Here is a 26,260-nt window from a genome sequence, read left to right as displayed (position 1 = left end):
TGCCTGCCTTCTTTAAGCTCAAGTATGATACATCTCTGTCTTTTATTGGGACACAGCCACACTCAGTTGTTTGCATGTACATCGTCTACACTAAATTTTCTACAACCACAGCATGTTTGAATAGTTGCTATAGAAACCACATGGTTCACAAAGCCTAAAGCATATCCTATTTACTCATTTTGATCTCCACCTTTGAGGTGTAATTACCAGAAAACCCTACCCCATAGTGATTTAATCATCAAGACCAGTTTTATTCGATGACTGTGTATTTCTACTCTATCAACTTAGCTGTAGGAGGAAAGAAACTATGGTAAGGTGTGCAAGCACAGAGGAGATCAACTACGGAGCGATATTAGCAGGCTGTGTATGATACATGCTAGTAAGATAGACAGTGAGCAGCACAGAGATGCCTCTAATTAAAAAAAAAAAGACAAAAAGCTGTAAAGGAGAAGGTGGGTCAAAGTTCTCAACTCGAGCTAAGAATCTTACTCTATACCAACCTTGCTGAAATCTCAGCAACAGAAAGAACACATAGTGCCAGCAGATGGGGAGGGCGCTGTCTTCTGGACACAGCACGGCCACTGCATTCATGAGGTCACTAAAGCCGCAGCTGTGGTTAGCCTCATGAAACCTGCACAAGACCAACCCAGGAAGATCCCACTATTTCTACTCAGTGGTTTACAAAAAGAGACAGACAGACAGGTGGGCAGACAGACAGGAAAACAGAAACAGAGAAACAGAGAAAGTCAGACATAAACACAGACAGAAAGACATTAAAGTGGAAGCAGGTATTTGGGGAGTCTAGGGGCAACTGGTGTTGGTATAATCAAGATATGTGGTAGACACATATGAGACTGTCAAAGGATAAATAAGAGATATTCTTTACAATGTTCTAGTTTGCAGGGTGCTTTCTTTGCAGTGGTTTACATGGGCTGCCTCAAAAATACTTTATTCACTTATTACTAAGTACACGCGCAGTAGAGATGTTTTTGCTCTGCTCTTTGATTCTTACAGCATAGCAGTTATTGCCCTAATGAATAAGGCAAGGCACAGACTTTTAAGCACACTCTGCCATCTAAGCAGTGGTTGAACTTGAGGGCAACTTCATTCTAGGAGACTCAGATTTTTCCATAGGGCCTGTTGAAACGTCTCCATTCTAGAATTTGCTGCTGAACTGGTTAAGTAGAAAGAAGTGTTACAAAAGTTCCAGTGACTAGGATTTCTCACACTGTGCTAAACAATGTCTCTTCCTAGGGCAAACCTTCATACTCTCTGTCCATACTAATATTCTATTGCTCTGAGGACATTCAGATCTGGCGGCAGGGTGGAGTGGAAAGGGATCAGCTGTAGATCTGACTGCATCTTTTATAGAGAGCAATTCTCACGAAGTGTACCTCACAATGAAAGAGACAGTCGGGGGTGCATCCCATGTGACTATGACCCAGGAAGCTGCTCAAGATAAAAGGTGCACTGACTCTGAAAGCAGCAGGTGCAACACACGCCCCTGCCCGTCAGCTCTTCTTAGCCAAATGTAAATGAGAAGAAAGACAATTTAGTGTTTAGAAAATATGTCTGATTTACTACTGCAGCTATACAATTCTTCTTGAAGGAAGGAACTCTACATCAGCTTTTTAGAATGATGTTGATTAAGTAGCCTACAACGTGCTCCACTGATCCCAGCCTTTTGTTATTTGTGTCATCCTGATGAAAAGTAAGTATGCTTCGGTGAGTTTTCCTCTTAGAGGCAATCTGGACCACTTATCTGGGATTCTCAGAAGGGAATTGCCTGGATGACTCAAAGAGAACACCTGCTTCAATCAATGCAAAGGGAGCTTGGAGGGAGAGCTTGTTTCTCTGCTAGCCCTGAAATGGCCACTGATATATTTGTGAACAGTCTTGCAAGGATTTTCATTTCAAAGAAATCAGGAATAGCGTGGTGTGATGGTTTATATTTACACAGGAGAGGAAAAAGAATAGTCAGGAATATAAGGTGCCAAAAGAGAAAAGTGAGATACGCTGACACCCAACTCTAGTGACCCACACATCCTCAGTAACAATGCCCTTCAGGTGCTCGGGAACTCAACAAAGCATCATCCATGTAAGATTCTGGGACTTTAAATGTGTCAAAGGGCATCAGCAGGGAATGCATCTTTCATTGTCTGCATGGAGGTTCCCTGTGTGAAAATTCAATCCCTCCTCTTTCCAGTAATGTGAAATAAAATGGTAATCGGCACAGGGTTTGTGGCTCACAAAAGAAAGGCGGTCCCCATGCTTTATTACGGCACTAAATTATTCCATTTCTGACTAGGATGTGTAAAGCATCAAATATACTTTTAAAAGACGATTTGCCAGGGCTTTCACCTGGCTTCTCCTCCGGGGTCTAATGGTTACCAAAGAGCACTTTCACAAGCAGAGCCTTTGGCCTCCCTGCGCTCTTGAGATGTGCACAGGCACAGTACCAAGTATCTAAAGCCCTTGCCCCAGAAAGTTTGCTCAAAATCCATTCCTGGGTGGAAAAGTCTGTCCCCCTTTGCCGATACTTTAGTGCTGCTCTTTGTTTGCTGTTAATGGGAACCCAATACTCTGATGGTGACTGCTGAGGAAAAGCACTGCAGTGAATTACTTTGGTTTATTTATCTTTTATATCCATACTCTATGGATTTTAAAAGTATTTACAAAACAGGGTATATGTGCTGTAAAAATCCTTTACTGAAACATATCATAAAGTAAATGGGCCTATAGTATACTGGTCAACTACTCCTTCTTTACAGCCTGGGTATAGCCATACAGCAATGCTCAGATTCCAAAAGATGATGTTTTCCAGCCCCAGAAAGGCTCTGTTCGTGCCCATTTCTAATATTAAAGGGATCATGACTGCCCTGACTTCTAACAGCACAGACTGAATTTGCTTCCTCATTGAGGAAGTGCCGTACATTGCCTCATCTGCCAGCACAGAAACCTGAAACTTGTAAAGATCAAGCTAGAGACTCAGTGTCGTGAATATCCATAGAACTGCCTTGGCCTTTAAAAGCCTTCCTAAAAAGCAGGAGAAATCACTTGACAAGATGACCAGTTTTACACATGAAGCTAATATATGATGACTTTCAAACCCTAAGGATTAAAGGATACTCTCTTTCGGGGTCTATCTGCAGTAGAACTTATGTATTATCCTTTCTCCCCAATCCTCTGCCAGCTCCCCATCAAGGAGAAAAGATTAAATATGGGAGAGGGGAACAAGACAATCCATTCATTCTAACCATGCTTTCAGCTAATTTTCTCTGCTCAGAACACACTACTCAAGTGTCATTGCTCTGTGTTAATCAAGATTCTCAAGAGAAAAAGAACGCACATGTGGACAGGCACACACACACATACACACACTGATCTACCATAAGCTCCAATGTATGTAGTTTTTTGTTTATTTGTTTTTGAGACAGGCTTTTCTGTGTAGCCCTGGCTGCTCTGGAACTCACTCTGTAGACCAGGATGGCCTGAAACGCAAAAATTCTCCTGTCTCTGCCTTCTGAGTATTAGGATTAAAGGCATGAGCCACTGCCGCCTGGCAATGTAATTATATTTTATTGAATTTCCTTGATCAATGTACTTTAGTAACCACAGAACTCACTATATTTGTGAACTTGATGGTGAATTCTTTATCAATTTTACACAGACTATGAAATCCAAATGTCGTTTGAAAGCATAGGTAAGAAGGAAATAATTTGGACATCAAGTTATCCAGTTCCAAATAATAATTTAACATTCTATATTGCTGAAATTTTTCTTGAATTTGGATAATACAAAAATTGTCTAGGGGTCTTGAGAGGTGGCTCAGTGGTCTTTCAGAGGACTGGAGTTTGGTTCACAGTACCTGTATCAGGTGGCACACAGCTACCTGTGACTTCTGCTCCAGTGAATCTCACCCTCTTCTGGTATCTGCAGGTACATCTCACACACACACACAGACACACACACACGCACACACAGACATACACACACAGACACACATGCACACAGAGACACACACACACACAGAAACACACGCGCACACACACATGCACACACACAACACAAATTTTTTTATCTGCCACATTGACAGTTCAAGAGGAATCCCCAGTTGCTACAGCATGTAACAAAGTCTGTTTTTTGTATATGACATCTGACCTACACCCACACTCTTGTTATTTCTGAAGAACAGGGAGGAATGAGGAATCTCCTCACCAACATCACTTCCTGGGTAAGTGAAATGAAGAAGAAAGCTTGGCTCGTACAGAGAACTTGATAACTGGCTACTGGGTTGCTAGCTAATATAGACGATGCTTGCATCTTAGATTCTTAAAAAAAAAAAAAAAAAATCTTTATTTTAGACTCTTGGTATTTCCACCAGTATTCCTAAGCTTCCAGGGTCTCTGTATACAAAACTACACTTTTGTAAAATTGAACAATTTTCCCAGTAAGAGTGTCTGTCCACAAGTAACTTTCCTGTTATGGACTGTCAGCTCCTTGAGGGTGATTTTATTGTGTAGCATTATGAATGGTTTCCTTGCCATCCTTGTTCTGATTTTCTTGATCTGACTTGGGTGGAAATGCATGTGTGCATGCACAGAGACAGAAGTACGTGCAAAGCCAACATCCTCCACTTGCCACACTGGACGACACAGCAAAGCTTCGGTTTTGAAAGCAGCAGGAAGCCTGTGTCCAGCCATGTTTTGCTACAGAATGAAAGCAGAATTGGGTTTCCCAATGACTGGTTGCCACGAAGTTCTGTCATGTTTACATAAGTGCTTACACATCCATCACTGTACAACGCGGATGCTGCAGGGGAGCTGGGGAAGGGCAAACTCGCCATTGAGCATGCCAAGTTTACTCAGATATAACTTCCGTAAACAATAAATAGCAGCCCAAGGATGGCTCATGACCGTGGGGCACAGACTCCATACCCACCCAGGCCTTGAATTCAGTTGCAAAGACTCAAAGGCAAATAAGATACAGCCCCTAACTTCAAAATGCCTTCCCAACAGTGACATCAGTCCTTTAAAATAGTATTTGAGAGGCAGGGGTCACAATCTATAAAAACAAAATGACTTCACAACAACATCAGGAATGAATAGCCAAAGGCTCACCCTCACGGGTGATTTGAGTTCTTTTATGTAGACGCATGTAGACGCTGCTTCCCCTGGATGAAGAGAATCTCTTAAAGCACTGGCAAACAAATAAAAACACTGCTTGCTGGTTATATTAAAATTGTCCTTGCAAAACCAAAGAGTATGCTGAGTCAAAAACCTTGGTATTTACTAATTCAGAAAATCATTTTCCAGTTAATTTATGGAATCATCAGTATATCACGAAGCAGGAACAAATTTGGTTCTTAGAGTGGAGAGTTGCTACCACTGAAAAATCTTCATATGTTTATCCAAAGCGACAGCAGGGGCATTGAGCTAAGGCCTGCCGTTACTACTGGATTGGAAAGGAAAAGTGCTGCAGCTTGTCCTGGAAGAGAGAAATCATGCTCAAGGTTTAGTTTTCAAGGTCTGTGGATAAAACTGAAGCCAGGAAAACTTCAACAAATTCTTCTGGGAAAGATCTCAGAGCTTGTCAAGATTTTTGTAGCCACAAAATAAAGAGGGGGGCGGTATTCAATAGACATAAGTCTTCGTCTCTCCCTATTCATTTTCATTTCTGAGAATTAGTATTCACTTTTAAACACATTTTATGAGACAGTAAGGTACACAGGCAAACCTCTCTTAAATCAGACAATCCTATGATTGAATCTGCTCACTGGTTCTGTAAGGACGGTTAATGGGTGTAGTTTATTCATGATGGGCTTCTTGCCATTCAAAGGAGGACACTAAAGGTTGAAAGAATTAAGGGAATTGGCCTAGAGCTAGCCCAGCAATGTCTCCCCAGAAAGGCAGCAAAAAGGGGTATGGATTTGGCAACTGGGACCAAAAGATGTTTACTTTTGGCCATTTAGCTTTGTCTTGCTATTCTGGGACCAAAAGCTACCGGCTTCTGGAAATTTAACTACTGCTGATAGCAGTAAAAGATTAAAAAAAAAAAAGGCTTAGTTATTCTTTTCTCTTTGGCTCAATGGTCCTGGCAAGGTGAGAGGCTTGGAGTTTGTTAATTCTTTGTGAGCCAGAGAAAAAGGAAAAGAAAAGAAAAGAAAAGAAAAGAAAAGAAAAGAAAAGAAAAGAAAAGGAAAGAAAAGAAAAGAAGGAAGAAAGTGCTCTCTGTCTGTCTCTCAGACTCTCTGTCTGTCTCTCTGTCTCTGTCTCTGTCTCTGTCTCTCTCTCTCTCTCTCTCTCTCTCTCTCTCTCTCTTTCTGTCTCTCTCTGTCTCTGTCTCTCTCCCGCCACTCCCCCTCGACAACCTGGGATCAATTTCACAAGTGCACATGCATACTTATATACAGAAAATGTGGTTAACTCTTCTTTTGTGTAACATTTTATTTATGAGGTAATTTTACAAGAAACTTTGATCTAAGCAGGTATAAAAAGACTCAGAAAAGAAATAAAGTATGGCTATTGGTGGTCTCCTCCATCCACCATATATATACACACACACACACATATATATCTCTATAAATGTGTGTGTATATACATATTTATGTAGTTATATTTAAGATTTATGTAATAGTATTCAGCTATTAAGAATGAGGACATACTGATTTTTTTCAGGTAAATGGATGGATCTAGAAAATGTCATCCTGAGTGAGGTAACTCTGATATTTACTAGTTCCATCCATTTGTCTGCAAAACTCAAGATATCCTCATTATTAATAACTGACTATATTCCATTGTGTAAATAAACCACATTTTCTGTATCCATTCTTCTGTTGTGGGACATCTAGGTTGTTTCCAGCTTCTGGCTATCACAAATAAGGTCGTTATGAACATAGTGGAACATATGCCCCTGTGACATGGTGGGGCATCTTTTGGGTATATTCCCAAGAGTGGTATAGCTGGGTCTTCAGGTAGATCTATTTCCAATTTTCTGAGGAACCTCCAGATTGATTTCCAGAGTGGTTGTACCAGTTTGCAATCCCACCAGCAATGGAGGAGTGTTCCTCTTTCTCCACATCCTCCAACATGTGTTATCAACTGAGGTTTTGGTCTTAGCCATACTGATTGGTATGAGGTGGAATCTCAGGATCATTTTGATTTGCAAGTCTCTGATCAGTAAGGACTTTGAACATTTCTTTAAGTGCTTCTCAGCCATTCAAGATTCCTCAGTTCTCTGTTTAGTTCTATACCCCATTTTTTTAATTGGGTTGTTTTTTTTTATGATTAACTTCTTGAGTTCTTCATATATTTTAGATATTAGCCCCCTCTTGGATGTGTGGTTAGTGAAGATTTTTTCCCCAATCTATAGGTTGCTGATTTGTCTTATTGACTATGCCCTTTGCCTTACAGAAGCTTTGTAGTTTCATGAGGTCCCATTTATCAATTCTTGACCTTAGCACTTGAGTCATTGGAATTCTGTTTAGGAAATTTCCCCCTGTACCAATGAGTTCAAGGCTATTTCCCACTTTCTCTTCTTTTAGATTCAGTGTATCTGGTTTTATGTTGAGGTCCTTGATCCACTTGGATTTGAGCTTTGTACAAGGTGAAAAATATGGGTCTATTTTCATTCTTCTACACACAGACAGCCAGTTAGACCAGCACCATTTATTGAAGATTCTTTCTTTATGCCATTGTATATTTTTGCCATCTTTGTCAAAGATCAAGTGATCCAAAGTGTGTGGTTTATTTCTGGGTCTTCAATACACAATGGAGTACCACTCAGCTATTAAGAACGAGGACATCTGGAGTTTTGCAGGGAAATGGATGGAACTAGAAAATATCATCCTGAGTGAGGTAACTCAAACCCAAAGGACATGCATGATATGTAATCACTAATAAGTGGATATTAGTCAAAAAAAATTGTTCATAATACTCAAGATACAGTCCGCAGAACTCAGAAAACTCAACAAGCTGAAGTGTCCAAGTGAGGATGCTTCAGTCCTACTTGAGAAAGAGAAGAAAACAATCACAAGCAAGAAGAAAAGGAGGGACCTGGGAGGGAAAGTGGATGGGGTGGGGGAGTGGGATGAGAGGTGAACCTGATCTGGTATTGGGTGAGGGAAAAGGACTGAAGTCCTGAGGGCCAGCAGAAAGAATGGAAACAGGCAACCTCAGGAAATAAGATGTTGAGGGGACCGTCAGAATGCACCAGAGATCAGGGAGGTGAGAGACTCCCAGGATTCAAAGGGAGGGACATTAGATGAAATGCCCAACAGTAGGGAGAGGGAATTTACAGAGCCTACCTCCAGCAGGAAATCAGGACATCAAGTGAGGAATGGGGTTGCCATCCCACAGTCACATCTCTGACCCATAATTGTTCCTGTCTGAAAGAATTACAGGAGTGGAAATGGAGGGGACCCTGAAGAAAAGACAGTCCAGTGACAGGTCCAAAGTGGGATCCAGCTCAAGGGGAGGTCCCAAGGCCTGACACTATTACTAAGGCTATGGAGCACTCACAAAAAGGGATCTATCATGACTGCCCTACAGAAGACTCAACAAGCAGCTGAAAGAGTCAGATGCAGATATTTGCACCCAACCAACGAACAGAAGCAGCTGACCCCTGTGGTTGAACTAGGGAAGGCTTAAAAGGCGACCCTGTAGTAGCACTAGCAGCCTCAATTAATCTGGACCCCCAAGATCTCTTAAACACGGGGCCACCAAACAGACAGCATACACCAGCTGATATAAGGCCCCCAACACACATACAGTAGAGGACTTCTGGGTCTTTTTTCATTCAGAGATGATGCACCTAACCCTCAAGAGACTGGAAGCCCCAGGGATTTAGAGGTCAAGTGGGATGCGGGATGGGGACATTCACGTGGAGACAGGAAGGGGTGGAGGTGTGGGATATGGAGTAGTCGGAGGGTAGATGTGGGGCAGGGAGTGGAATATGGAGTGTAAAAAATAAATTAAAAATAAAATAAAAACAATAGTTACAGAAGGATGACCATAGTAAGTTCAAAGCAGTGTTTCATTCTATAAGCTCATTATAAGTTTAAAGCAACAGTTTCACATGGTCTTACTTTATCATGGTACACAGCTGTAGCCTCATCCTTGGACGTGACCTATAATGAAAGTTTTTCCTTGATCACAAATTTGTCTCAAGCCTATTACTCTTCTTAGTACAATTTATGAAAGCTCAATACATTCCTTATTATGCAGCCCTTGCTTACTGTTCTATGAGGAGTGAGCACATTCTATTCTTGATTCTAATTTTATTACATCTTTCTGGCAAAACAACTAAAACCATCTACTTAAACTTTCTTCCTAAAATTATCTGAATCAAACCAGGAATTGTATCAAGTCATTAACTCATCTAAACAGCATTAATTCATGAAAGTTAATCTTTATGTTGATCTGCAGGACATTTGCCCAATAGTGTGGTCTGATGTCCCAGAAACATTAGACTATGTGATAGTGGTAGGAAAGGTATATCAGGAGCAGGAGCAGTCCTGGGATGAAGTCTCTGGAGCTGTGCCTCTCCAGAGTGCACCCATCACAGCCATGCAAAAATGATCGGCCATGTCCAGGAAACTCACTTGCTTTCCATAGCATTTCCTACGTGGCTTCTGTCAGGAATCCATGCAGGTAGTTGCCTGCCTCACTCCCTAGCAGTTAGTAAATGTTCAAAAAAAATGTATTTCCTTTCTTACTAATAACGTGGGTGTCTTATTCTACGTTCCAATATTTTCCTTTCATAAGCTAAGAAAAATATATAAGCAACAGAAGACTCTTTAAAATCACCATCTTGAGGACTGGGGATGTGGCTCAGTGGTAGAGCATTTTTGGTTTGCATAAGACCTTCTGTTCAATACCCCATGTTGAAAAATCAACATATTGAATTTCTATTTAAAATAATGTTGTGCTGGGGAGTTTGCTCAGTGATTAAAAGCCAAGAGTTTGATTTCCACCATTTGGAATACACTTGATCTCATCTATTTAGGAAAACAGACTTTAACATCTTAAAGTAAGGCCACTTCCAAAAAAAAAAAAAAAATGGCAGTGCAGATCCAGGCTTGCAAAATTTCCTTCACAAACCAAATATACACCAAAAACATATGAGCAGGACTGCAAATAATAACCTTTTACTACTAACTTCAAAAAATGGTCAAAATGTAAGAACTCACTTAGTAGAGCCAATATGGAGGTCAGTGTGGCAGTTCCTCAGGAACCTGGGAGTAGATCTACCTCACCATCCAGCTACACCACTCCTGGGCATGCACCCAATGAACCTGACATCCTACCACAGAGACACTTGCTCATCAATGTTCATCGCTGCCCTTTTCAGAATAGGCAAAAACTGGAAACAGCCTAGTCTATTAACTAATGAATGAATATAAAAGCTAAATTCAAGGATAACGAAAATGTGTTACATTACATGATGGAATATTATCCACCTGCTGAAAATGGAATTATAAAAATTTTATTGTTACATTCACTTAGCAGAATAGTAGTATTCGGTTTTTCCCTAGGTCCTTGGCCTATTTAGTATCAGGTTATTGGCCACATGGAAAGTGGTAAACATTGGTTCTTCAATAGGTATAGTATTTAAGCCTTCAATAAAATTACTCCTAACATATTCTTCCATACTCATAGATCATTGTCTCGACCATCATCAGAGACCTTATTGCAATAAGTAGAAACTAATAAAGAAACCCACAAGTGGAGAATGTACAAGGACGCTCAGTTCTAAGTAAAATGTCTTCCTCAAATCTTTCTCCTCTGGGCTCAGAGAACTATGTGGAAGGGAAGGCAGAAAGATTGCAAAATCCAGATTACTCCAAGGAAACTGACTTCAAGACACATCAGGACTGATGCACACATAAGACCTACACATAATCAAGCCAGGAAGAAATGGACACAGGCTCCCACCCTAATCAAGAAGCTATGTGCAATTGATACCTACCTGCAAAGTAAAAATTAGTTTTCTCCAATGGCTCCTCACTGGGTTTATTAACCACACTTTAGAGTATACTATATCCAGAAATAGATGGCCCAGAAAAACAGGAAGCGAAGGAAAAGAAGAGGAAGAGAAGGAAGAGAAAGAAGAAGAAGAAGAGGAAGAAGAAGAAGAAGAAGGGAGAGTCAGAACATCATTTCTGAGTCTCTTCTACAGGCTCAAAAGTTGTTGCACTAAATCCTGTTAAGTCTGGACAGATTGGCATCCAAACTAACTGGTCAGGGAGAGTTAGAACATGCATGAATCAGAGGGAAAGTGGCAAGCATTAATAAAGACCATCAAGCTGGGCAGTGGTGGTGCAGCCTTTAATCCCAGCACTTGGGAGGCAGAGGCAGGTGGATTTCTGAGTTCGAGGCCAGCCTGGACTACAAAGTGAGTTCTAGAACAGTCAGGACTATACAGAGAAACCCTATCCCGAAAAACCAAAAATAAAAAAAATAAAAATAAATAAATTAAAAAAAAATACAGGCCATCAAGATGGAAACAGCCTGGAAAAGCTAAGGCAATATGTAAGATTTGAGCAAAAATTGTCCTATAAGAAGTTGTCATTAAACAGAGAAAAAGGATATAGCAGGGTCCACTGAAGAGTCTCCAAATTATAGGCAAGGATGGGAATAAAAACCAACCAGGAGCCAGGCAGTGCTGGTGCATACCTTTAATCCCAGCACTCGAGGCAGAGGTTAGCAGAGCTCTGAGTTTGAGGCCAGTCTGGTCTACAAGGTGAATCATAGTACTGACAGCGTACACAGAGAGACTCTGTCTTGAAAAACAAAGCCAAGGCAAGCTGAGCAAAGTGCTTGCCATGCAGGCATGGGGATCTGAGTTTGACCCCCAGAATCCACATTTAAAAGTCAGGGGTGGTGCTGCACGGGTGTGTACCAGATCTGGGAAGGTGATCACAGACAGATCTTAGGAACTTGCTAGCCAGTCTTGCATGAGTCAAAAGCTCCAGCCAGTATGAGACTGTCTTAAAAAGTCAGGCTCACTAAGACCTACGGATCATCAACATCCACAGTTATCCTATTGGCTTCCATGCACACACACACACATATGCATACACACCCATATCTATGCATTCTTCCACACACATGAACTCTCATACAAGTACATGCACACAGAAAAAAAAAAACAGCTAAAGATATGTGAAGGCCATCCAAATAGTCTATATCAAACCAAACTAATAAACCAAATATAAAGGCGTATTAAATATGTAAAAATATTATAAAATTCATCTAAACACGAATCCTTCTTTGCAAACTCTAGTCAGTCTAGATAATCTGATAATGACTTTAAACATTGTAAATACTCATGTATGTGTGTGTGTATGCGTTTGTGTATGTGTGTGTGTGCATGTGTTTGTGTGTGTGTATGTACATGTGTGTGCGAGTGTGTGTGTGTGTGTGTGTGTTACTGTGTGCCGTCGGGGTGTGAAATGCATGGAGGAGGCCTCAGGAGTCTTCCTTGGTCACTCTCCACCTTCTCTTTTGATATAAGGTCTGTCACTGAACCCGGAGACATCGATCCAGCTAGGCTGGCTAACAACTAAGCATCAGAGGCCTACCCATCCCCCACCTACCTACTCTAGCATTACAGATAGTCACCAGTGCATCTAGCATGTTACTAGCTACAAAAGATCCAGACTCGGGTCATGTTTGCACAGCAAGTACTTTTACTGACCCAACATGTATTCACAGCCCAGCCTATAAAGGTTTAAAAATAAAAGGGAGCTGAGATAAATAGTGCCATTATCATATGAAAGATTCACTAACAGCAAGCAATTAATTTAAATAAATTATGAAGTTTAAACAATTATTAAAATGTCAAAACTATGTGTCATCAAAATAAAATTACATGCAGTTTGAAAATAAAAATAGATGACTATAAGGAACAGAGAAGTTGCCAGCTAATAAAAACAAAAACATCGAGATTACTGCGGAGAGGAGGAGGAGTTTGTGCAATAGTATCGATGGTCTTTGAAGAACCAGTCTGCTGACATTTAAGTCAACCTTTAGTAGGATATGGAAGACTATACAGACCCATTCATTCTATATGCCTTCCAATTTATCAGAAAGACAATAACATAAAACAGAAGAAAACTCAGAAACTATTAAAATACTAAAAGTTAAATGATGTAGTTAAACTGGGTATTTTATAACACTAAATATCAATTGGCTGGATACACCCTCCCAAAAAGCATTAATAAACATAAAGTGACTAGATGATTATAAAGGAACGCATCAAAGCATAAAATGCATACTAGAATGAAAGCAATTTGGAAATGTCCAAAATAAATGGCTAGAAAAACATTATCTTTTTATTACTTGTTGCTATTAAATTACTACTTACAAAAATAAACTAAGTTGAAATAGAGAGATGACTCAGCAGTTAGGATCAAGAGCAGTAGCTCTTGCAGAGGAAGAGAGTTCAATTCTCAGCTCGCTTCTTCCTTCAACAAGCTCCAGGGTCACTCAATGCCTCTGACCTCCAAGAATACCTACACTTGCATACACAGACATTCATACACATGGATGTGATCCAAAAATAAATCTTTCAAAATAAATTAAGGCTTAAGATGTTTGCTTGTTTGTTTGTGACAGTTATCTCACTATAATCACTCAAAATCCCCTTGCCTCAGTATTCCTAATGCTAGAATTATAAGTTGTTAAGGCATGCAAAGCTTAATTGAAATCAAAAATTATAAAAGAGTTTGCTTTACATGAAACTAAAACCTCTTGACTATTCCATAGCAGGAAGCTCGGTGTATAGAAAGCTGACATTCTACTTGCTGGAAGAGTACATGGATTTTCGTTGTTGACCTGTGTATAGAAAGCTGAAGTTCTACTTGCTGGAAGCGTATATAGATTTTGCTGTTGACCTGTTTAAGTATTTTACAGAGACAAGGAAAGGGTTTCCATAATGAGTTCTGGAAGATAAAATAACTTTTGTGCTTGTTTTTAATACTTATTATGATAATAATTAAGCACTCTACAAAAGAAGGCCTTTGAACATAAAATGCAATTTAAAAAGGAAGTAATTTAGAAATCTGTAAAATAAATGGTGAGGAAAGTGTTACTATTTTATCACTTTTAATCTGGGTAACAAGTTTACATATTTTATTGCAACCATTACCTAATAATTACCAATAGCTAACTAACTTGCCCAGATCCTACTAAAGAAAAGATTCAAACCTGGCAGTCCAATTTGGAGCCAGGATTTTTAATGACAACATTAGAAAATGAAATGAAAAACCTCTACTCTGAGCATAGGTATGCAGACATTCAGGATCCATATAAGCTGACCAGGTACCATCTATGTAAAGCTACTGACTGGTGGCCATGCATGTACTGCTAATGTGTCAGTCCTTACCAGGGTGGGTTCAGGACATGTACCAAGCTGGCTGCTAGAAAGAGAACATGCTAGGACTTCCCAAGGTCACCCCTATATTTATGGAATGAGTGCTTGAGTCCTTAAAATTCATGTGCTCAAATCATGAACTCCACTGTGGTAGTGTGAAGGGAGGAGCCTGTGGGACGTGATTAGGTCACAAAGCAGAGCCCCTTAGGAATGGGATTAATGCCTTATTAAAACAGCGCATTGATAAAGCTCCCTTGCTGTTTCTAGGACTGGACAACGCTGCATATGAACCAGAAACTGGGTCCCAACCAGACACTGATTCTATTTGTTCCTTGATCTTAGACTGCTCAGCTACCAGAATGAAGGGACAAATTTCTGTTCTTTATAATCTAGACAGTTTATGGCCTTTCACTAAATCCTCCTGAATGGGATGACATCCTGTGTCAGTAATTCTTTAGGTTTTGCAGTGGGCCCTTGTGTTCAAGGCTGAGTTCAGTATAATTCAAAGATACAAAGCAACGTTACTAGGAAAAAAAGGCATGAAGAGTGGCCTGGAGGAAATCTCATGCAAGCATCCAAGGGTGAACTGCAAGGATGGCACCTCACATAAGAAGTACTGTATACCAGAAGAGCCTCACTGGAGGTTCTCTGCCAAAAGTTTTTACTGGATATTGAGGGGTAGCCATCCTCTGCCTTGTATATAACACACTTCCCCGGAAGGGAAACAGGTGTTAAACGCAAAAACATTCTGGCTGGGAAGACACTCAATGATTATAAAGCTATTGTCCCCTAATCATGAGAACCCAAGTTCAGATTCCTAGAACCTACATAAATGCCAACTGGATACAACACCAAAGAAGGCGATTCCAGACATCAACTGCAGGCCTCCACATGCATGTGCACACATGTGCACACATATGCATGCACAATCATACACACACACATACATGCACAATAAAAATGGAAAACAAATGCTTTTTGTACAGTTTTGGGCACAGTAAACTACATTTTAGTTGGGAAAGATTTTTTGAGTTCGCTTAGCTGTTTAATACCAATGTAGAGAACTCTCACAAGTCATAATCTGGAGCCCAGCAAAGGACCGAGCTTGCCTTCACACGTCTCTAAAACACCGTTTTCTCTGAACTGTGAATGGGATGGGAAGCATTCAACCGTCTGCTTCCTCCTCTGCCTTTATGACTGAAGACTGAAGGGAAAGGTTAGGATGATACATCTCATTCTCTTGTAATACATTTTTACTCTCCACTCTGAAGTGCCTACTGTAGGCACTGAAATTATTTTGTTTTAATTACTTATTTGTATTTATTTACTTATTTGTATGGGTATGTGTATGCATATATGTGGCTACTGAATGCCTGTGGTGGTCAGAGGACAATTTTCCAGAGTCCTCCCCTTCTATCATATGGGTCCTGAGATTAGAACTCAAGTCCTTAGGCTTGGCAGTAAGCACCTTTGTCCTCTGAGCCATCTAGGCCACGACATACTCATAATAACTGGTCCTTTCTGAAACCCACTCTTTGTGGTCATCAATGCAGAGGTAGACTCTGGGAAGATTAAAATGGGAGACGACATTGTCCTTCATGGTGACAACTCTCCAGCTCTGTGTCAATCTGACTGTCATCTCCTCCACTCTGATGTGCCACACAAGGCCTACTACTGAGTTCAAAGGCTTTGAATCCATCAAAGGATAGCAAGAGACAGTGAATCATTAGACTTCACAGATTTCACCCTCCAACCTAGATATAGGTGCAATAAATTGAAAGCAATGACAGTGAACGATGGAGATGAATTCAGGCACATACTATGCACTGAGACGGCACACAGCCTCTTCATGGGGAGGTTGACATGGCCACTGGCCACCTTTCACATCAGGTAACCAAAGCGCAGGCAGTGGGTCTTCGAGAACAATTGAGAATGAGACATACAAGATCTCCACATTCATTATAAAGACAGGGAGCATAGAGTTGGCCACATCGGACAGTGGGGCCGGCCGATATCAGAATACTGTCACGACACTTGGCAAACAGGTAACATGCTGCTGTCACATTTGTGATGCTACTGACAATATCCCAAGCCAGTCTTTCTTTTACATCCTTACTATTAGAATTCATATACTATATTTGAAGTCTCAAAAAATCTATAATTTGTAAGATGTTCAAAGATTCCATTGCAGCACGGAATTTTCCCAATCTCGTGACTAAAAGTAGACATAATTGTATATTGTAGATCTAAAGAAAACCATCCATGTGACTCTTACATTTATAAGCTTAGACTTTAGAAAGGCTAGATTTTTGTTTTCTAAGCCTACCAGAAAGGCAGAATTCATTTTAGAGAATTTTACCAAGCTCAAAATAACTAAATAATTAAGAGGAAAAACAAGAAACAACCCGTATTGGTGTGTCCTTTTGGAGGGACTATTCCCTCTGATTCTATTTCCTGATTGTAATCTCACCTTTCTGGACTTTCTCAGCTTCTCTTCCTGGGCTTTGCTTTCTCCTGTGTCCCCTTTCCAAGTCTAATCCCTTCTAATGAATTGGTCCCTAATAGTGGTTCTGATTCCCTCCCTACGGCATTTCTGTAGCACTCTGTTCAGACAGTTGGGGTCTGAGGCTGCCACAGTACAGACTTGCATTAGAACTTTAGGAAGACAGTACAGTCTTCTGTTAAAATCTTCAAGTCATTTTGAGAGCCAATTTCATGCTTTAATCGGAAGTCTGGCAGTTTGGTCTTAAAACTGTAGAAGATTTACAACCTCCATCCCAGGGTCTGTACTCAGACAGAATGGGTTCTCACACAACACATCTCTTTGGACTGACCTTCAACCTCATCCTGCAATGATAAAACCGATTCCCATCAGCTTAGCACATAACAGTTTTTTATTTCCAGGAGTGTCTGGAATAAAAATTCACTTCCTGGACTTTTTTCCATGTACACTAACTACTTATATGATATCTGTATTTATTATTTTTATTCTCCCTCCCCTCAAAGTCCATTTGCATTAGCGAGAAGGCAGCTCAAGACAAATATCTTAAATATGTTAAAGAAATTATTTCAGTGATTAAGACAAAATACTTCAAACCAAAGTTGTGTAGTAAATTCTGCTTGCATCTGTCCAAGCATAAAGCCATATTTTACCCTCTCTTTATTTTGCATTTTAATTATAGATATATTCTATTAAATGACTGACCTGTTCTGCACTCTAGAGCATTTTTCAAATTCATGGCCTTCTTCTTTTTAATGATGATATGTAGTTTGGATTCACCATTTATATCACAATGGATGGCTTTTCATCCTAATTTCATTTCTCCATGTTGTTTTACTCTGCATTTCCAGTCAGAGAGCCAATTGATTTCACTGATCTCTCTACAAACAAAAGCCCTGACAGATGTCTTTCTTGTTCTTTTCATTTAAGATATAAACAAAATATCTCATTTTGGCCTTATTTCATAGTGATGTAGCTCACTGAATTTCAGATGAACGTTATGCTGCTTTCGTTAAAATTCAATTCATAATTAAGCAATAAAAAATCTAGTCTAAGATAACATGTTTCTTATTGGGCTGTTTTGCAAGTTAAATACATAGAAAATTCTATTTTGTTAAAGTAGTGGGAAATTGCAATGGCTTTCTAATTTCAAAATACTAAATTAGTTTTTATGTGTAATTGAATTAATGTCAATTGAACTTTTAACATTTATTTTAGGGTACAGTGTGCTAATTACATGTCCCACATTTACATCATAATGAGGAAGATTACTTCATATTTTCATCTTCTTACATTTTTTAAAATCTGTTAAGACATAAAAATGTCTCTTTGTGTAGTGCAGTGTGTCATTTCAATACATGTATACAATATGCACTAATAAAGCCATGATTAATTTTTTCATCTCCTACTTTGTGTTTGGAGCCTTTGTCATTTATTAGAGATGGGCTGAACCATCAGGAGCTTACTTCATATATTAGTGTTTAATTCTAGCTATTTAGCCTCCCATGCACTTCCCGACCTCCAGCAATCTTCTTTATACAGTACAGTTGCTATTTTTAAAAATTCCATTATAAGGGAAAACACATGGAATTAACCTTTGTGCACCTGACTTACATGACTTAATATCATCTCTCTGATATGGTGCCATCTGTTTTGTTGCAAATGATAGGACACTATTTTTTTTTTTTTTTGGCTAGATACTATTCTCCTGTGAGAAAATATGCTTCAAGTAAGACTTAAAACACACTACCCGAGCACCCTAAGTGGTCGTATCACCAGAAACACAATGGCAGTTATTGATCTTGCCAATGGACTCTAGATAATTTGTTTATATCTCTGTATTGGTTATCTTTTCCATTGAGCTGAGGGAAGTAACTGAAGGAGGAACTAATTTTGGTTCACAGTTCAAGGGTACTGTCCATCATGGTGGCCAAGACACCGTAGCGAGATCATGAAGCAGGTGCTCACAGCTTACCCATAGTCAGGAAACAGAGAATGATGAATGTCCATGCTCGCCTGGATTTCTCTTTTTTTATACAGTCTAGAACCGCAGGCCATGGGACCCACACTTAGGATGGATGGTTACATCTCAAGTAACCCAAACTAGGAACTTCCCTATATACACTTCTGGAAGGTTTCCTGCTAGTTCTTTCTAGAACCCGTCAGGTCGGCACTTAAGATGAACCATTTCAGGCTCCACTTTCTACTGTGTTTAGAAAGCCTTGTTTCGAGGCTTGGTTTCCCATGCAAATTCCCAGACAACCTTTTATACTGCGAAGTTGGGTAAGCTTAAAAAATACCAACACAAGAGACCTTAATTAACTCAAATACTTCCAATAGACATGTGGCAGACACAAATCAATTAATATTGGTGATTTCTTATAAGCTGTTACTATCTCATAAACATATATATATATATACCATACACAGATATAGATATAGACATAGATATATTACTATTAACCTTCCTAAAATTTGCATTGGGTGAATAGATGGTATCTAAAGTAATTCTCCAAGCAATCTTTCCACATACAGCAAGGCAGACTCATACAACACAAAGAAGATGGGAAGATGGGGTAAAGGGTGTAGGGGGTGTTTCTGATGCTCTGATTAAGAATCTGCAGATGAGCCCTGAAAAGTTCTGTTCCCCAATTGGTTTTTGATCAATCAATAAAGATGCTAGTGGCCAACGAGAGAGGGCAGAATGGGCGGGACTTCCCGCACCCCCCCCCCGTGTCCCCACCCCCACCCCCACCCACGGCTGGCAGGATAGCAGATGCAGGGAAGAGGAAAGGTTTTCACCAAGCTTTGGAGGGCTGCCAGCCACATGAGATCTAGGGTGGAGTGGCCATTGGCCACTTCATCGACTAGGCCTGGGGTAGCAGGCAGGAGATTAGAGATCAACTGAGCTGAGGGCAGATTTAGGGTGCTGAGCTGCGAGTGAAAAGAAAGGCTGAGAGAGGCTTAGAAGAGGCTAGCCATTGGGCTAAAGCATATCAAAAATAGGCGCGCGCGCGCGCGCGTGTGTGTGTGTGTGTGTGTGTGTGTGTGTGTGTGTGTGTGTGTGTGTGTTTCATCTGCAGATCCAGGGGAACCTGGGTAGGGCTGGTAGTTCGGTCTGCCTGGAGCTTAAAGTGGGGTAATAAAAACTACATGCTACAGAAGGGGAAGAATTTCAAATAAACTATTGTATAAACCATATTCTTTGGCATTGTATGAGGCAAAATATGATTCAACAATGTTTTAAATTTCATTTTTTTAAGGAATAAGAGCCTCAGGCATAAGTTTGATAGAATTATAGTTACCTAGAAGCCTTTTTCTGTCCTTCAATATTATAATTACTAAAAATACTTTTTTAGGGCAAGAAAATAGGAATGTGGGATAAATAAAACTTTTATGAAGTTCCTTATTTCATAAAATTTTAATTAACATGATATCTTCATTTTTAAAAAAGAAACTTCTCCTGGCTATTAAATATTAAATATATTTTTGAAAGCAAAGTCACATTGCTAATGTAGTTAGATTTAAACAGGACCCCAAGTCCTTGATACAGTGGAGCCACCTAAAGGAAATAAGTTGAAAAGAATTCACAGACACATGAAAAGTAACTTAACTGCATTAGTATTTTCATAGAAATGTAGATTTCATATGCCTCTACCATGAGACCACTAACTTATGAGACAGAATAGGTACCTCTCATACCTAACGGCTTTAAAAAAAAAAAGTAGGCACTCAGAACGTATCAGAACCCTGAATGAATGAAGCGAAAATGGTCCCAAGTCACCCAGTTACCACATCAAGAGCAGAAAGCACAAAGCATTCTATGCTGTGTTTAGATATGAAGCTCATTCCCAGACCATGTCTTTGCTTGCAAAGTATCGAGAAGACAAGAAAGGGCTGTGTTTCAGCTTGCTTTCTGCGGCTCTCATAGAGTCTAAACAAAAGCAACTTAGGACAGGAAAGGATGCATTTGGCTTACACTTTCTGGTCACAAAGGTCGCAGTCCATCACTGAGGAAGATAAGGACAGGAATCATGGAGGAATACTGCTTGCTTACTGGCTAGTGTGCAGGCTTGTCCTTAACCCAGGTGGCTGCCCAAGGCCTCACACTGTCCAGAGTGGAGTGAGCCCTCCCACCTTAATTACCTAGTTACTTATGGCCTGATAATCACGGGCCATTCGATCCAAGCAGTTCCTCGACTGAGATTACATTGCTAGCTGACTCCAGGGCTAGAGTCTAGGAAGTGTCTAGTTGACAAAGAGACTAGAACAAGACAGAAAAGAGAAGTCAGGAAAAGACAAGTCAGGGCAGAAGAAATAAGAGATGGTCCAGTTGTGGGAGGAGAGAAAAAAAGAGTAAGGGCAGAAAGACAATGGGTAGAAAACAGAAAACGGCGAGGAAATGGAACCGAAAGGGAGACAGATACAGACTATGCACAAATGTGTAGCAGACAACAGTATCTTCATACGTAAAATTTTACAAATACAGGTCTATATCCTGCAGTCCACTGGCTGCTCAAACCTGTGATTACCAACCATTGAGATGTGAGCTAACTAGTTAATCATAGTTCACAGTCTGAAAGGAGCTTCTATTTCTGTTTTTACAAGTATGCAGCACTGAAAGGGCTCCAGAATGTCCCTTGTGTGCTGTCCATTTGGGTGAAAAGAGACCCTGCCACAAATATTTGTTCTGAGAGCATCTACCGGCTTAATATAAGAGAATCTTTATATGGAGTAAAGAGCACCTTTGATGCCATATAAATATGACTATATTGCTAAACCGGAGCATTTATAACTCCTAACATGATGTATAATTGCAATTATGCCTTAAACTTGAGACTCCCTCATTTATGCAATAGGAAACAATATTAGACAAACTCACAAAAGAGCATCTTGAAAGCTGATGCTCCGATGTCAAGTCCACTTCTGCACCCATGTGCACAACTTTCAATGTTGTGATACCATGGTATCTTACCATTTCCTCTTTCCTCACCAACCAGCAGAATTTGATTTGGTTTTCCTTGGATTAGCAGATGGACCTAGAAACCTCATCAGCTGAAACAGCAATTATTCTGGCTGAGGACTACTCTGACTGATGAATGCTCTCGAACCCTGCTGTTTATCAGTGGGGTTATTCAGAAAACAAAACGCTATCTCAGCTGCTCAAAAATTATCCATTCTGACTTCCATATTCATCTAATCTGAGAGAATAACTCTTCCTTGGCTGTCATAGACACTTTAATAATAAAACTGGGAGAATATTGTAAAACTTAAAATTCACAAGTCAATGTGTTCACACTCCATCCTTCACTCAGTCTACATTTCATTTTAAGGAAGACTCACCTCTCGTCCCCATGGGAGGACTGTGCTTCATATTTCACTGAGAAAGCTGGAGGTGAGCAAAGTGTGAGCTTCTACCTGCTCTCATTTCTAGCAATCGCTGCATCCAAACCCAAACTCTCCTCTTCCCCTCCCATGGTCGTGGAGGAAGCACGGGTTCTCCTGGAGTCCGGGATCTGTCACTGCACAAAAGTTTTGTATCTGTTTCCCTTCCCCTTTCTCCTCCTAATCTCTTTCTCCATTCAATGGGATCATTTTCATCAGCAGGAAGCTCTTCCACAATGGCTGTCATGTTATGTCATTTTCTCTGACTGTATATACCCTCATCTCATCGCCCACTGCCTTGTGATAAAGTTCACAGGCGACAGTAACACTGCCCCACTTTATTCACATAATGCCTCATGAATCTAATTTCCTTGCTTCTTTCTGATAAAAGAATCCTCTGCTCGCTTGCCTTCCTTCTTCTGGACCTGACCTTACAGCTGGCAAGAGCACACGCTTTTTCCATCCCCTTTCATTCACCGACCATCAAGACATTTGAGAACAATACAAAATCACAACTTAAATGCTCTGTTGTGGATAATGCACGAGACAGCAGAGGATCCAGCTGCTTCTTTCATGATCGCACTGGTGCAGTGACAGCGTCATCAGCAAGAACTGATGTCTTCACGAGCTTTAGTCGACAGGTGACGCCAATTTAGGACCTTTCATGGTTAATATGCTTCCTTTCACGTGATGTTGCAAATTAATTATCCCAGCATAACTATATGTATAATGTAATCTATTTAAATGTCTTACATGGAATATAGTGTCAAATCTAAGGAAGAAAGGGACATCTGTCAATAACTGACCCTACAAAATATGAACAGCACTCTATGTAAATAGGAAAAGGGAATGATCAAAGGATGCCCACACACCTAGTTAAAACTCATTAGCAATCATCCCCCCCTCCTGAAATCACGCTATTTCCCCTTACTCCAAGTATGGACAGCTGTAATCTCATTTTAACTTTTAAAGAATCTCAAATCATTCGACCAGATATAAGTACCAGTTGAAACTGGTTGTCCTCCTTTGGCCAATAACATTTTACTTTTGAACCACAGAATAAGGACAGTGCAATCTGTTATGAGGACATCGGGATTTTGCAGCTCATTTCTATTCATTCCAAAAAAAAGACATTCTTGCCAAGGTTTGATTACAAACATGAGTAATATAAAAATGTTCTTATGTAATAGGCATTTTCCTACTTAATAAAGACAACTGTGTGCTGGCTATAGAATGTATATTTGTGAACATGGCTTCTAGGGCCCCACGAGTAAAGAAGAGTATCATTTGGAGATGGAACACTTGGTCCCTGGACCTGAAGCGAAAAATCAGATGTGAGGTAGTCATTTTAGATGAACATGACATTAGCCTTAGATCACTTCTAGAACCTGCCTTCAGCAGTCACTTAGATACACATCTCATTTTGAAGACTAAAATATTAAAGCTTGCAGAGCTATTACGGGATTATCCCAAGGTTACACAGGAGAGATTGCAAACTGATCCTTTCTTCTGCCATAGAGTAATTAATCTCATCATTTAAAAAACAATGTCAAATAAAACCAGTATTTTAAAGTATACAAAGTTACTGTGCTGTGTTGTTAAAAATAACCCAGTTGCAAAATTACTATGCATTTTTTCATTTATAAAGTAAAGGCCGGTAAAGTATAAGCAGGCTTTTACAATACATTTTCTAAATTGTAACATGTCAAGAGTCTAAAGTGTTATGTTCATTAAGTCTAATTTATGTCTCTTGAAGAGTGTTCAATTGGCAATAAACCTTTTCCAGAAACAGAAATTATAGCCCTTTACTACTTATGTTTCATTAAATTAGTTGTCTGTGTCTTTAGTGCCAATCAGTTCTTTTGCATGAAAAAAAAAAAGTTCTATGGAAGAGAGAGGTGTAGTTTCCCATGTATAGCCTGAAGGTGGAAATAGAATGTTGATAAATGAAAATCTCTGATGCTGACTAGTGAGGGGTGCTGGGATGGTTTTTCCCTAAGGGAAATGCCTACCTACCAGCTGCCTTGTTTCCCAAGTTTAAACTTGTTACCCAAGCTCAGTATTAAATCCTTCCTTTGCCCTGCAAAGAGACTTGGCTGTAGAAGACTGTTTAACTGTTTGAAGCCCTGTGCCCTCATCCCCATGCCCTCATCCCTGTGGCTTCAGCCCTCTGTTCAGGTGCATTTGCCACTCTCCTTAACTTGACCTATGCCCTCCTGGAAAACAAGCCCACTCTCTAAAATCCAGTGTAAGTTCTCCTTCCTAAAAAGGATTTCTTTGAACTAAAATCTTCTGCCCCTTACTAAGCTACATATAAAACTTCACTGCAGCTGGGAGAGCTTTGCTGGAGTACCTGGGGGAGCCATCTTGGTTCCTGGACCCCTCAGAGACTAGTCTGCACAGGTGAGAGTGTGGACTACAGAAGCTAACAGCTTCTCGGGCAGACCCCATTTCGGGCTCCAAACATCTGGGCACCTTCCCTGCCAGAGGAGAAGTGTCTGCCCCGCCTGGTAGGGCTTTGCCAGAGCACCTGGGGGAGCCATCTCTGGTCCGGGATCTCTGAGAGACTAGACTGTGTAGATGAGAGTGCCATCTACAGAAGCTACACAGCTTCTGGGACAGGCCCAGTTTTGGGGCTTCATCTTCTACCAGGAGGCAGGTCCAAACGCAGGATATCTGGGCACCTTCCCTGCAAGAAGAGAGCTTGCTTGCAGAGAGTGCTCTGACCACTGAAACTCAGGAGAGAGCTAGTCTCCCAGGTCTGCTGATAGAGGCTAACGGAATCACGGGAGGAACAAGCTCTAACCAGAGACAACTAACTCCAGAGATTATCAGATGGCGAAAGGCAAATGTAAGAATCTTACTAACAGAAACCAAGACCACTCACCATCATGAGAACCCAGCACTCCCACCTCAGCCAGTCCTGGGCACCCCAACACACCTGAAAAGCTAGACCTGGATTTAAAAGCATATCTCATGATGATGGTAGACGACATCAAGAAGGACTTTGATAACTCACTTAAAGAAATACAGGTGAACACTGCTAAAGAGGTACCAGTACTTAAAGAAAAACAGGAAAACACAACCAAACAGGTAGAAGTCCTTAAAGAAAAACAGGAAAACAAAACCAAACAGATGATGGAAATGAAAAAAAAAAAAACATACAAGGCCTAAAAAGGGAAGTAGACACAATAAAGAAAACCCAAAGAGAGGCAACGCTGGAGATAGAAACCCTAGGAAAGAAATCTGGAACCATAGATGCAAGCATCAGCAAAAGAATACAAGAGATGGAAGAGAGAATCTCAGGTGCAGAAGATTCCATAGAGAACATCGACACAACAATCAAAGATCCTAAATCAAAACATCCAGGAAATCCAGGACACAATGAGAAGACCAAAACCTACAGATAATAGCAGTAGATGAGAATGAAGAGTTACAACTTAAAGGGCCAGCAAATATCTTCAACAAAATTATAGAAGAAAACTTGCCAAATCTAAAGAAAGAGATGCTCATAAATATACAAGAAGCCTACAGAATTCCAAATAGACTGGACCAGAAAAGAAATTCCTCCCGACACATGATAATCAGAACAACAAATGCACAAAATAAAGATACAATATTAAAAGCAGTAAGGGAAAAAGGTCAAGTAATATGTAAAGGCAGGCCTATCAGAATTACACCAAACTTTTCAACAGAGACTATGAAAGCCAGAAGATCCTGGACAAATGTTATACAGACACTAAGAGAACACAAATGCCAGCCCAGGCTACTATGCCCAGCCAAACGTTCAACTACCATAGATGGAGAAACCAAAGGATTCCATGACAAAACCAAATTCACACAATATCTTTCCACGGATTCAGCCCTTCAAAGGATAATAACAGAAAAAATCCAAAATAAGTATGGAAACCACACCCTAGAAAAAGCAAGAAAATAATCCTTCAATAAACCTAAAAGACCGCCATAAGAACAGAATGTGAACTCTAACAACAAAACTAA

At 40.2% G+C, this 26,260-nt stretch overlaps 1 protein-coding gene across 2 annotated transcripts in view; it reads right to left on the bottom strand.

Annotated features, from left to right (window-relative positions):
* The window catches only part of Epm2a (EPM2A glucan phosphatase, laforin), a 109,649-nt gene that overhangs the window by 29,282 nt on the left and 54,107 nt on the right, over window positions 1-26,260 (bottom strand). Inside the window, exon 3 of one of the 2 annotated variants that reach the window (XM_085842632.1) lies at window positions 9,086-9,127. The exons of the other annotated variant lie outside the window; for it this stretch is intronic. Within the exon in view, the coding sequence (XP_085698758.1) occupies window positions 9,086-9,127 (42 nt within the window). The remainder of the gene's footprint in view (window positions 1-9,085; window positions 9,128-26,260) is intronic. 2 annotated transcript variants of the gene reach the window in all.

The sequence above is a fragment of the Mus caroli genome, unplaced genomic scaffold (genome assembly GCF_978045245.1).
Source record: "Mus caroli unplaced genomic scaffold, Mus_caroli_1 scaffold_9, whole genome shotgun sequence".
NCBI lineage: Eukaryota > Metazoa > Chordata > Mammalia > Rodentia > Muridae > Mus > Mus caroli.
This window is presented reverse-complemented; position numbering and strand designations above follow the sequence as displayed.